The sequence below is a fragment of the Perna viridis genome, chromosome 5 (genome assembly GCF_037379345.1).
Source record: "Perna viridis isolate PV_CMFRI_1.1 ecotype Kerala chromosome 5, ASM3737934v1, whole genome shotgun sequence".
Taxonomy (NCBI): Eukaryota; Metazoa; Mollusca; class Bivalvia; order Mytilida; family Mytilidae; genus Perna; species Perna viridis.
Genome location: NC_142449.1, coordinates 15,851,315 through 15,863,577, shown reverse-complemented (window position 1 = coordinate 15,863,577; position 12,263 = coordinate 15,851,315). Strand labels below are relative to the sequence as shown.

General features: G+C 31.3%; 1 protein-coding gene and 1 long non-coding RNA gene across 2 annotated transcripts; one reads left to right on the top strand and one right to left on the bottom strand.

Moving 5' to 3' along the window:
• Nucleotides 1-636: 636 nt before the first annotated feature.
• On the bottom strand, nt 637-2,085 carry LOC148616238 (uncharacterized). Its single transcript, XR_015922131.1, has 2 exons — nt 1,527-2,085; nt 637-732 (listed from the first exon to the last, which is right to left on the bottom strand). It is a non-coding gene; the product is annotated as an uncharacterized LOC148616238 (long non-coding RNA).
• A 62-nt stretch (nt 2,086-2,147) lies between these two features.
• LOC148616237 (large ribosomal subunit protein mL52-like) lies at nt 2,148-8,475 on the top strand. Its single transcript, XM_088583095.1, has 5 exons — nt 2,148-2,302; nt 4,768-4,849; nt 6,120-6,187; nt 6,969-7,033; nt 8,300-8,475. Exons 1-5 carry the CDS (start codon nt 2,257-2,259, stop codon nt 8,420-8,422), a joined length of 384 nt encoding a protein of 127 aa, XP_088439221.1. The 5' UTR covers nt 2,148-2,256; the 3' UTR covers nt 8,423-8,475.
• The last annotated feature ends 3,788 nt before the right edge of the window (nt 8,476-12,263 follow it).

Sequence of the window (12,263 nt, the reverse complement as noted above, 5' to 3'; positions counted from 1 at the left end):
TATGATAAGTTTTAGGTGCACATCTTGAAGACTACTAGATTTTTCAAATTTTTTGTAAGCACATTTTGTTTTTGTTTCAGTTTATGTAGTATAAACAGGCTCTTTTCCTCTGTGTCTTTATTTCCTCATTAAGATATAATGCCAATACCTTAACAATCAAATACGAACTAAAGATGCAATGTAAAGTCAACACGAAAAAAAATTTGAAGACTACACAGGTTAAATGATGCATATATATACATATATGCATGCATATACATAGTATATATGTAAGTTTTATTAGGTGCTTTCTGCATTAGCGTTTGCCCCGGAACTCAGGAGTAAATTACACTTTCCAAGGCATTGCATAACATGAACGTGTTATTGTCTCATGAAATTGTATGTACTGCTTTCCATTGGTGTCAGAAGTTTTCCTAAAAGTACTTCAACAACTGGAGAGTTTTAAAATAAAACATTAAGTCGACTTGATTATTTTCCTTTTAAAATAAACTCTCGTAGTTTTTAAAAAGATCTTTTATGTTTGCTTTAAAATAAGTCTGATGATTACACTAAGATTCATATCACAGGGTCTGTCAATTAATATTTGTCATGTCTAATATAGTCATTGCCGGGCTAAAATTAATTCATAAAAATATATTTAACTTCTATATTTATTCAGATCTAAAACTGTTTTACAAATATGTCCACATGATGGCGAATCTACTCCAATATTTATCTTCCTCCACGTATGACCTGAAACACAGAAAATAAGTTTAATCAATAGTGATTCAGAAAAACATAAAAATGTTAGGAAACAATTTAACGACCAGTTAAGTAAGAGGCATCAGTCTGCATCATGTACATCAGACCAAATGATTAATTGATTTTTACCATAATTCATTATAAATTAATTTCGTTCAACCAATTGGATTTATTCACAATAACTTTAAATTCAATGTGAACACATCAAATGGTATTATGCAATATTTTGATATGCAAAATTATCAGTAGTACTACATGATTTTACACTTATAAAATTTTACTGAAAATAAAAAAAAAATATTATCCATATAAATGTAAATTATATAATTATAACATCATGATTTTTACATTAATTGTTCAACGTAATTCATTAACGACCACTAAGACACACAGCTCTGTCTGAGCTGAAGGCATTAATTGCAACATAAACAAAGGGGACAATTTGTCAACAAACACAAAATATATTGATCTTTACTGATGGTTTTAAAACGACCAAATTTAGTAATAACACATTTCTATACATTTAAGAAACCATAGATATTGCCACGAAAGTGAAATTATACAAAGATATTCAATGTTATTCCGAAATTTCTTTTCCGACAAAATTTGTCGTTGGAGCTCTCCGTTACTCCCCATTATAACCAAAATTTCAACTGTTGATTTCGGTAATATACTTCGTTGTACAGATATAAAAATACATAGTCAAAATCTGTAGGCACATATGAATTTCCAATCCCAAAAGCAGCCTGATATATGCGTGGAGTTAAGAGAAATCACACTTTTACCTCTTAATTCTACACCTCCTTAGTGGGTCCGCCATCTTGGTATCATGGGTTGCATGTCCCTGCCTAAACTTATAGACTTTTTTTATAGGTATGATTCTTGTATTATGACGGCTAAAAAATATAGTGCGCTTCTTTTTTGCCTTTTCCTGTTTTTGATTCTTGACAAATGACTATCATTTTTCATCACAAGTACAGGGTAAATATCAATCTATGACACAAAAAAATTGTTTTTGAGAAAAAACAGTATTTTCATGAAAAATAATGCTTCAGAAAAGGGGTCTAGTTTATGACCTCAAAGTAAGTGAAAGTAGAAAGTCTATTTTTAGTTTGACCTGTCCTGGTGTACCAAAGTTCGTGCCTTTTTTTTCCTAAAATGGACCTAAAAATTATTTTTGACATTTCCTTAATTGAAAAACATGGTCAAGAGTTAGATTGAAACTCCTTGTCTATTTTTTAAAAAATCATGAAAATTTAAGGTATACTATAGAAGCCTATGGGGCAAAGAATACAAGACTGAGACCACCAGATCGTCTCAGGAGAACCATATAAGGAAAGTGCCCTTTGGATTGATTCCCTTTATTAGAAATAATATTTCCGGTTCGGAAAACTGGTTCCCGGTTTATAGTAGTTTGCTACTGTGGCCTAATTTACATTTGATTGATCCAGGTGATAGAAAAGGCATTATTACTGACCATGTGAAGAGTACTTCGGTGTTTAACAGTTTTAAAGAATGAACCATTTAGTTACAAGCACAATAAGTGTGCCCTTTAGGATAGGTATGCATGCATGCGTAAAATTGTTTAACCTTTAGCTATTCTTTAATATAAATCTTTAATCTGAATGGAATTCGGAAATTATTTTCATTATAAACAAAAGACAGTGTATACAGGTATTTTTATAGTCTACTGTAACTAGGGTTACTCACAAAAAGTAGAACGATATCTTCAATCTATATTCTATTCACTGGCACTTTTTGTTAAAAAAAATATGCACCTTTCTCTTCTTTTTATTCAATGTGAACATCTTCCATTTTACCCTAACACACTTCACCTCAATATTTTGTTATATAGCCAAGACCAGTTAAGATCTTTTCAGGAAGTCTATACCAACTAACTGTTATTCTAGTCAGGAAAGATGATAAAATTGTCACATTTGTCCAGATTTGTGGTACATTGTTTTGTCATATTTTGTGACACTGGATACAATGTAGCAGAAGTCCATTGGTTATGCAAAGTAAAAATACTTTTTATTGTTCACATTTTGAGCACAGGAAAGAAGATCAGTGACTGTGATATTCCCTGAAATGGATGTTTAAAATTTATTTTTGAGTCAGTATTAAGGTCTCAAGCTAGAATTTTTGAACTAATTACCTTGATCTCAATGGTTGGTAGCCTGCCTGGTAATGCAAAGTTCACTCTCAGAAAAAAAATGAATGATTGCACCCTGATGTAATTTCTAATATGTTGATTTTGACAACTGTTGTAAGAAAGAAAAAGTGTTCTGTACATTCTCCTGCCTATCTCTAATATTAACTTGCAATTTCATTGATAAGCCCATGGTTAGGCATTTGATTAAAAATTTTCAGACATCAATACTAGTATTTTAATGATGCTAAAAGATTGCTCTTTTCTTTCACTTTGATCTTGGCTTAATTCTCAGCATTTTTTCACTAGCATTTTTAATAGCAGGAAACTTTTTGGGAAAAGAAGGAAAATTTTCTATTACAGCAATGGGTCTTAGGCTATTAATAAAGTAAGTAAAAAGGTGGTTGATTTTGCTGCCTGCCATCTTTTATTGAAAACACTGAGTATTAATGGAAATAACGGTAAACTTCTGTTTTCTATTCATTTTATTTAACTTTTTTTTGTCATTAGAAGTAATTTTCATTACATGTATTATGATTGAGTATAAGGATTCAGATGGTTGATTTAATTACAGAGGATAGTGATTTTACATGTTTAAATCACATTCCTACTTACCTGCTCAATGGATATTGTTTTAAATGTTGATTTACTCCCAGATCTTTTGAAGAACTTAGTATCTAGATGTTTTCCTTTACCCAGGGCTCTAGAATTCCTGTATACATGTATTGTCACCTATGGCAAGAGTGTATTAAACCAAGGAAATTTTGCAGATGACATTTTTATGGGAGAGTTTGTTTTTAGCAAAACTTTCCTGCTAAAGGAAGAATATTCAATATTTCTAGAACACTACTTAATTTTGTATAATTTTTTTCTGTCTAACTTATTCCTATATAAGGGCAAGTAAACTTTACACTGAATCAATGGATAATTATCATTGGTCTTATATGCATTATCATGAAAGTGATACCTCAGAATTTTTTGTCTAACAAATGGTTTTTTAAAATGAAAATTTATGAAATGAAGACAGTTTTGTCTTGAACATGTGCCGTTATATGTTGTTCTTACCCGATTTAAAGATGGAACATTCTACAGGTGTAAAATGTTAGTAACATTTGCTGTAATTTCAACAGTGCAGTTTATTTCCCAAAAGTATTATTTGCAGTAGTTGAAAGAAATACTATTCATAATAAATAGTGATGATTTTGGAAATTTTGGAGCAACATTCTCACATATTTGTTGCATTTCCTCATGTTCTGTACCTCATTGTATGCATTTAATGAAGAATGAGAATTGACCAAGTTTCCTTCTTTCATTACTAGCCTCATATTGTCATGTATGTGGTTGTGATGGCTAGTATATATATTACAATCTTTGAAGTTCTAAACTGAACACAAACTTCCCTCCAATTGACGATGGTGAGGAGGAAAGATGTGCTCTTTGTATTTAAAAATAGATGAAATACATTTGAATGTAAGTATAAGTTCTCATTTATGTTTTGGAATTAAAACTTCAGAATTTCAAATAGGAATGGAGGAATCCACCACAAAAAGGGACTTACAAACTTCAATCTATTATTATGCATGCACATGTTATTAATCTGAAAAAGGCCCTTTAATGGCTTTGCTATAGTGGTTGTCCTATTCAAACATTTCTACAATAAAACCCATGCAGTTTGCAAAAAATGTCCCGAAAATGTCGGTTCACACATTGTCCTGTGTAAAAACCCCCATAGGAATTTTCAAAAGTTGGCAGGTATGTGTTACTTTCACAAGCTCTTATGAATTAATTAAGCTGTAGATACAGATGATACTGTTGAATTTTTCATTGAAAAAGTATTGTTACAATTTAAGGAACAATAGATTCGTTTTCCTTTTCAGGGATTCCAAGAGTTTGCAATAGGCACTTTCACTTGACAGCTGTTGAATGTATCCAGGGACATGGTAAAAAAAGGAGAGGAAGGTTGGTTGATAATAAAATAAAAGTTAGAATTATGTAGAAACTTGAAGGAGTTGACCAAAACCTCATATCCTTTCTTGTCTGGTCTTAATGTAGTACAGGGAGGTAGTTTTAACTTACAGTAATGTGAGTATAACAATTTCACATGTAATAACTATGTAAAGAATTCGTGTCACAAATAGTGATTGAAAAATTCATACATGATTTCTTAGATTTTCTAGCATGACCATATTCGTACCATAATTAATTTACCTATCATGTGACTACTGAGCTTTGTTAGTCTTAAAAATGGTGTGTCCAAGGTAAAAACAGTAGTATTTTTTTCAACGTTAAAAAAAATGTTATAAAATGGCATTTTCAAATGAAAAAAAACCATGTTGACACCCCTTCAAATTTGTTTATGTGCTGTGCCAGATTGTACTGCGGAGGGTAGCAGACCTTTCATTAAGAGGCGGTACCAGGTACTTTTACCCTTTTTACCCTTCTAAACTACTGAAAGCTACCTCCAGAATTTTAAAATTTCATACAATTTTATTAAACAAAATGATGAAAAGTACACCCTAGAAAACCAAAGGTACATGCATTGCAAAAAAAATAATGAAACCCCTGGGGTAGGAAGAAGACTAATATAGAAAAATACCACTTTTTGTTGTAACTAAGCCAAACAAAACGTACTGGAAATGTCTTTCCTACCTCCATCACAAAGAGCAATTGATCTTGGAAATCATGTATTGTTTGAATTGCTAAATGATGAATTTTTTAACCTTTAAGTGTCTTGTTTTATATTATATACTGTAAATTCAGACATTTTGCAAACACTAATTATTGGGATTTTGTAATGATAGCCAAATGTGGTATTATTTCATGTGATTCTGTAAAATACCCCACAGCAATAATGCAAAAAAGTAAATACTGTCAGTTTTGCTTACTTTGTATGGCCAATTAGATTCTGTCTTGTTTTTTCCAATAATAAACATCATATCTGAATTTACAGTTTTATTCTAGCTAGACAAGTACATCTTTATATTTTTTTCAGAGCTACTGTATAAAAACTTCTGAATTTTGATATTGAAAAGTATATCAGGCTTTAATTGAGTTGGAGGGGATTATAATTTGGAGTTTAAATTATTGAATGCTTAATTTCAAGACAAATTGGGGTTATATGATACATAAAATGGACACTTTTTCCAACAATATAAGTACTATGTATTTATAACAAATTCCTATATAACAATTATAAATAAAACACTGCTTTTCAATATTTTTATTTCAGCAAAGGTGAAGCTAAAAATAGAACTCGTTATGGACCTTTGACAGACCTTCCAGATTTCAGTTACTTAGGTGATTAATACAGAACTGTAACTCCTGCAAATAAAGCTTGATGTTTATAGACATCCCCAGCTGTCCCTTAGTCTATTTATTGTTTAGTTAGGTCACTAACAGTATGTATAATGTGGAAAAACTACTTATTGTGGAGTACCAATTTTTATGCTTTTCATGTCTTGATCAAACCGCTAAATCAAATTTACTACTTGATAAAAAAAATCCTGTTGAAATTGTTTCTAACATATACCTTCTGCATTGTTAAAATGTTTTCATTAGTAAGAAAATATGTATGTGAAAGAAATTGATGGCCAGCTAGCTTTGTTTGGGTTCATTTCATATATTTTTACATATGGATTTTGATCAAATTTTTACCAAAGATTGAACTACTTAGATGTGTTTTGAAATCAACAATGATCAACCTATACATGGATTGATTTCAGTCTCTTTAAACTGCCATTGTGTTATCATTGGTGGGTGTTAATGTCTTGATTTAGTGACATCAGTGATTGTAGTGTTCATGTAAAAATAAAAATTCCTGCTCCTTCTACTGCTTCTCTTGTTTAAAAAAGTTGGAAATGAACCCAGGAGGCGAACTTAAACAGTTAGAATTATCTCCCTTGAAAATTGAAAAAAAAAACCTGAGACAATTATTTTTATGCCAGTAATGCACTTTTACTATCAAACACTTGAGATTGTCATTGTAAACTTAATATTTATATTTTTTTTCTTTTAAATGGTTGTTGAATGGTAAGTTGATATAGATTTTGCCAATTAAAACCCTTTTTAACATTTTTAGATGGGAGACCAACCCCTTTGACTCCTGCACAACAGAAAAGAAGAAAACAAAGGATTGAACTGGCTGTATGTATAAAATTAGTGGTTATATGAATAAGCTCTTCGTCAGATGCATTCAAGGGAGTTTTACTGTCAAAGACTTTAAGCTTAACTTACTATTGTAAGCATTATTAGTTTATAATAGTTCTAAAGATGCATACATATATTTTTCCTTTCACTTTAAATACAGTGAAATCTGTCTTAATCAGACCTATTGTAGACAACTGATTTTGTTCAGTGAAGGCAGGTGTTCAGTTTACAGTTTTAAAACATATTAATTCTGACACGAAAAGACTTCATATCACATGACTCAGGATTTTAATTTTTCCTGGATTTGCTTTAGATAGGTCTCATTTTGTTTTAAGTTTTTCTCTGCACAGTGAAACTTCTCCAAACCAGCCACCACTGGGACTAGAAAAAATGGCCGGTTTATAGGGGTGGCCGGTTTTGTGAAAAATAGCAATGCATTCTAAGAGCTGTTTCCATTAATGTGTTCAATAACCCTACACCTTGTCAGTTTGTTGGTCGAAACATGTTTAATACCAATTCAAAACTTTTGGCCTTTTATCACATTTCAAAGCTTGCATCATTTGTAAATGATTTGATTTTACAAACGGTACTGCCGACAAAATAATGTTCACAGTTTTGAAAGAATGTGTATTAAAGATCAAAGGGCTATTGATGGTAATTAATTATTTGTATTGTTTTCGTAAATTACCTATAAACAAAGTCTAATAATTTCACCCCTATGTTGTTTTGGCTTGGGTACAGGTCACATTAATTGACAGTTAAAAGATTGTAAAGATCGTACTATTAAATGACCCTGGTTGCCTTACATGTGTACACACCAATTTAACAGCCAACCAGTGACAAAATGTAATGTCTGGATTAAATTTGTTGTTAAAACTACTGTCCCCTTCAATTATCATCTGTCCACTGATGAAATGCAAACCGGTCAGTGAATGTATTAATTACGTAATATTACGTAATCATTTACAGTTTTGTTGATACATCTATTGCAGGTGAACAATAACCGGCCGGCCAAAATTGAGAGGTTGTTTTGTATTTGAAATATGTAACTAAAACTGTGAAAAACCGGCCAACGGTTTTAGGGGGTGGCCGGTCTATTGAAGACAAAACACACAGGTTTTAATGTATATCGGCCGGGACTTTTGAAAACGGACGGTTTGGAGTGAAGACCGGTTTTCTGAGGGTCCGGTTTGGAGAAGTTTCACTGTATTTACACTGGTTATATGGGGTTTCTTTTATTTTAAGATTTTCATTTTGTTACAGACAGATATAATGGAGCAGCTCAAACAGATAGAATTTGCAAAAGAGAGACATGAGAAAAATCAAATAGCCAGACAGCTAGAGAGACAGTCCATTCTAGATAACAAATTAAAAGCAAAAAGTTGATGTTGAAATTATTATATATGTAAATAGTTTTATAAAATAAAATTTCAAGTGCAGTTAGTTTTTAATATATAGCTTCTCATTGACAGACCTATTGTGGTACATGTATACCATTGTCCATCTTTTAAAAGAAAGTTTTAATTTCATTTTTCGTAAATTTCTAAATTACATGTATGTTTGAGAGTAATGGATTTTTACACACTTAAATTGGAGCATAACAGTACATGTACAGTAGCTCTGAGATGGATTAACTCATTTACCTCATTTGTTTTGACAGCTTTATTTTGGATTTTCAGTATATTACAAGAGGTCTCAGTATCGTATTAATTTTCCTATAGACTTCTATAGTGAAGTGCATATTTTTAGGATTTTTAAAAAAATATGTAAATTGATTCAATAAAACTTTCACTTATGTAGCATTTCTAAGGACATGTGAAAAAATAATTTCCCGCAAAGAAAATAGGGTGAGTCCACGAAGATCGGACAGAAAAGTAGTCTCGAACTATAAATAGCCATTTTCCCTACTTTCACTTTCGTTTTGCACTCACCAAACCAACCTTTTCAGTGGAACATTTTTATGATATTATGTTAGATTTTCTTTTAAAAAAGTTCTTCATCTTACAGTGTGATGTTTGCTCTATTTTATAAGTCATTGTTCATATCTTTTGACAAAATATTAGTTTGTAGAGAGGCAAAAAGAAAATGCACTATATTTTTATAGCATCCATGTTTTGACGTACACCTGCTCAGGGATATGCAATACAATACTGGTACCTATTACTAATAAACATTTCAATATAATCATAAAAGTTGTTGTTTTTCTGCTAGAGTATTCATTTTCATACTGAAAATTCAGAACATCATTGCCCTGCTATAAACATGAGTTTTCTATTAAAATTTTTATATAGGTACCCTATTCCAGGCATGAGACTAATATCTCAGTGTTAGCCAGAAAATATTACGTTTGATAAAAAGCTGCTGCATTAGTCAAGCTAAGCAAATTTGTGGTATATTCTGACATGGTAGATACATGAGCTGTACTATGAGTTCCAAATCATTATTTAATCCCCACTTGTGACTTCCATATATGGAAATATTAATATTCGAACCTCCTTTTTTGTTTTTAACTCAAGGGAGCCTCTTGTTTAAAGTAAAGTATAATGACTGGTACAACCAACTGTTTTAAACTAAAGATATGGTCATTTCAATTATAATAAATCCAAAAAAAATTATACCAATATCATAGTTTTAAACAAATATAGCTTTTCATATGCAGAAAATACAGATTTTAAGCCATTTTGGTACCCCAGGCAGATACAAAAGGACCTCAATATGACAGGGAAAGGACTTTTTCTTTAAAACAGATAGCTATGATGCAAGAAAAATAGTTTTGTGGTATAAATATTATAATAACAACTGTCTGCTTTAGATACTTTTTGAAAAAATTCAGTTTTTATATGAAAAAACACCTTTATTTTTCTTGCCGCATTAGAATCTGTCCATTTGAACCACTAAAAAAAGTCCACTGAAAAATTGGCTGTTGACTTTTGTGACATTTCTGTGTTTAAATCAACCACACAGTTATATGGCAACTCACTTTAGCTATTTATTTGAAAGAAAAACAAAAAATAAAAAAATATTCATTTTTTCATATATAAGAGGCAATGTATGGAAAATGACTATTTTCAAGTCCTAACCACATACTTAAAATGTGTTGTAACTTGAAAACTATCCTTTATGCAGGAGTATTACTTGCTTTAGGTTACATGAATATAGATATGCTCATCATAAACAGTCAAGATAATAATTTTATTGAACTGATATTATACAAATTCATGAAAACATATTGCATTTCCAAATTTGGTAAAGATTAACCATAAATGCAAAAAACCAGAGCTACCATAAAAAATCAGGTTCAAAAGTTGGCTAATTCATCTTAAAAGTGTTACCTGCATTGGGGTACTACTTTTTCAGCTGGTAAAGACCACTTGCTGAATATCCAACTTTACTTGAAAAACTGGCTTACTAGGTCTCAGTATCGTATTAATTTTCCCATAGACTTCTATAGTGAAGTGCATATTTTTAGGATTTTTAAAAAAAATATGTAAATTGATTCAATAAAACTTTCACTTATGTAGCATTTCTAAGGACATGTGAAAAAATAATTTCCCGCAAAGAAAATAGGGTGAGTCCACGAAGATCGGACAGAAAAGTAGTCTCGAACTATAAATAGCCATTTTCCCTACTTTCACTTTCGTTTTGCACTCACCAAACCAACCTTTTCAGTGGAACATTTTTATGATATTATGTTAGATTTTCTTTTAAAAAAGTTCTTCATCTTACAGTGTGATGTTTGCTCTATTTTATAAGTCATTGTTCATATCTTTTGACAAAATATTAGTTTGTAGAGAGGCAAAAAGAAAATGCACTATATTTTTATAGCATCCATGTTTTGACGTACACCTGCTCAGGGATATGCAATACGATACTGGTACCAAGATAGGACAATATTATGGCCATTTTACACACAATGATCTAAATTATGTAAAGTGATATTCTAGATGTTCACGTGCCCACCAATAGATGCTGAGAAATATGTTGTGAAAATTCTATCACCTGATAAATTACTCATGTTAGTAGACACTTGAGGAGCATCAAAAGGGAAGACATTGCACCAACAGCCAAATTAAAGGGATATACTAAATATCTAAGAATTCCCTACAAGTTAAGAAATCTGCTACAGAAAAATGTACTGACAGACAGTAAAAGCTTGAGTGGGTGTACAATAATTTGTTCACAAACAAAAAAAAATTCTGTGATGTATGTTACCACATGGTGCCATGCTACAAGAAGAAGGCCAAGATTGATTTAAGGGGTTGTGACTTGAAAGTATAGGAATTCAGGGCCAAAAAGTAGCCAGAAACAAGCATTTTCATGATGTCCATACAATTACTTTGCTATATAAGTGAATGGCTCTTTTGAAATTGTACCACAAAGTGCCATCCTCCGAAGGAGGGTTGTAACAGGAACCATTTATGAACTTAGATGTTGCTAAGAGCCTGAATTACTCTGTTTCATTTTTCACCTTTCAAGGGCAATAACTCTTACAAGGAGTCATCCTACAATAACCAAATTGAAACTTGTAAGCCTTATAAGGATCATTTCATCAAATAAAAGGTTTTTTTCTATCTATTACAGTTTTCAAGATACATGTATTGAATAGATACTGGAAAAAGGCAATGTTTGGCTTTTTTAAGAGCAATATAAAAAGTAGTGATCCTAAAACAGTAGTTATTTTTGTAGAGCTTTTCAAGCTGAAGTAGTAAGGTTGCATTTATTTTCCAGTAACTTATCGTTTTTTGTAAATATATATAGAAACTTGACCCCTGTGGTATGAAAATAGCAACAGTGGCCCTGTCTAACGTTTGATCTATATAATCAACACAATTTTCAAAGTACATACCCCAAGAATGCAGGGATTTCAAATTTTATAATAATCCACTGAGTAGTTTCAGAGAAGATTTTTAGTTTTTAAAAAAAGCATCAGGCTCCAAGTGATGGCATGGCAATAGCTCACATGGCCTCTGGCCAGGTGAGCTAATAAGGAACCAAAAATGGGCCACTTTGATGTTGGTAAAGTATTTAATCAAAATACAGAGCTCTATCAATCTTGAATGATGTGTCCATATTTGCCTAAACATTATATATATAACAACCACAGTCTCCATACCAGTAGTTGAAATTAAAATTTTTTTCACATAGAGACTACACTTGCTATACTAGTAGTTAGAAACTTATTTTCACAAAGAGACTATACTTTCTGTAGTGGTTATTTTTTTCTCAA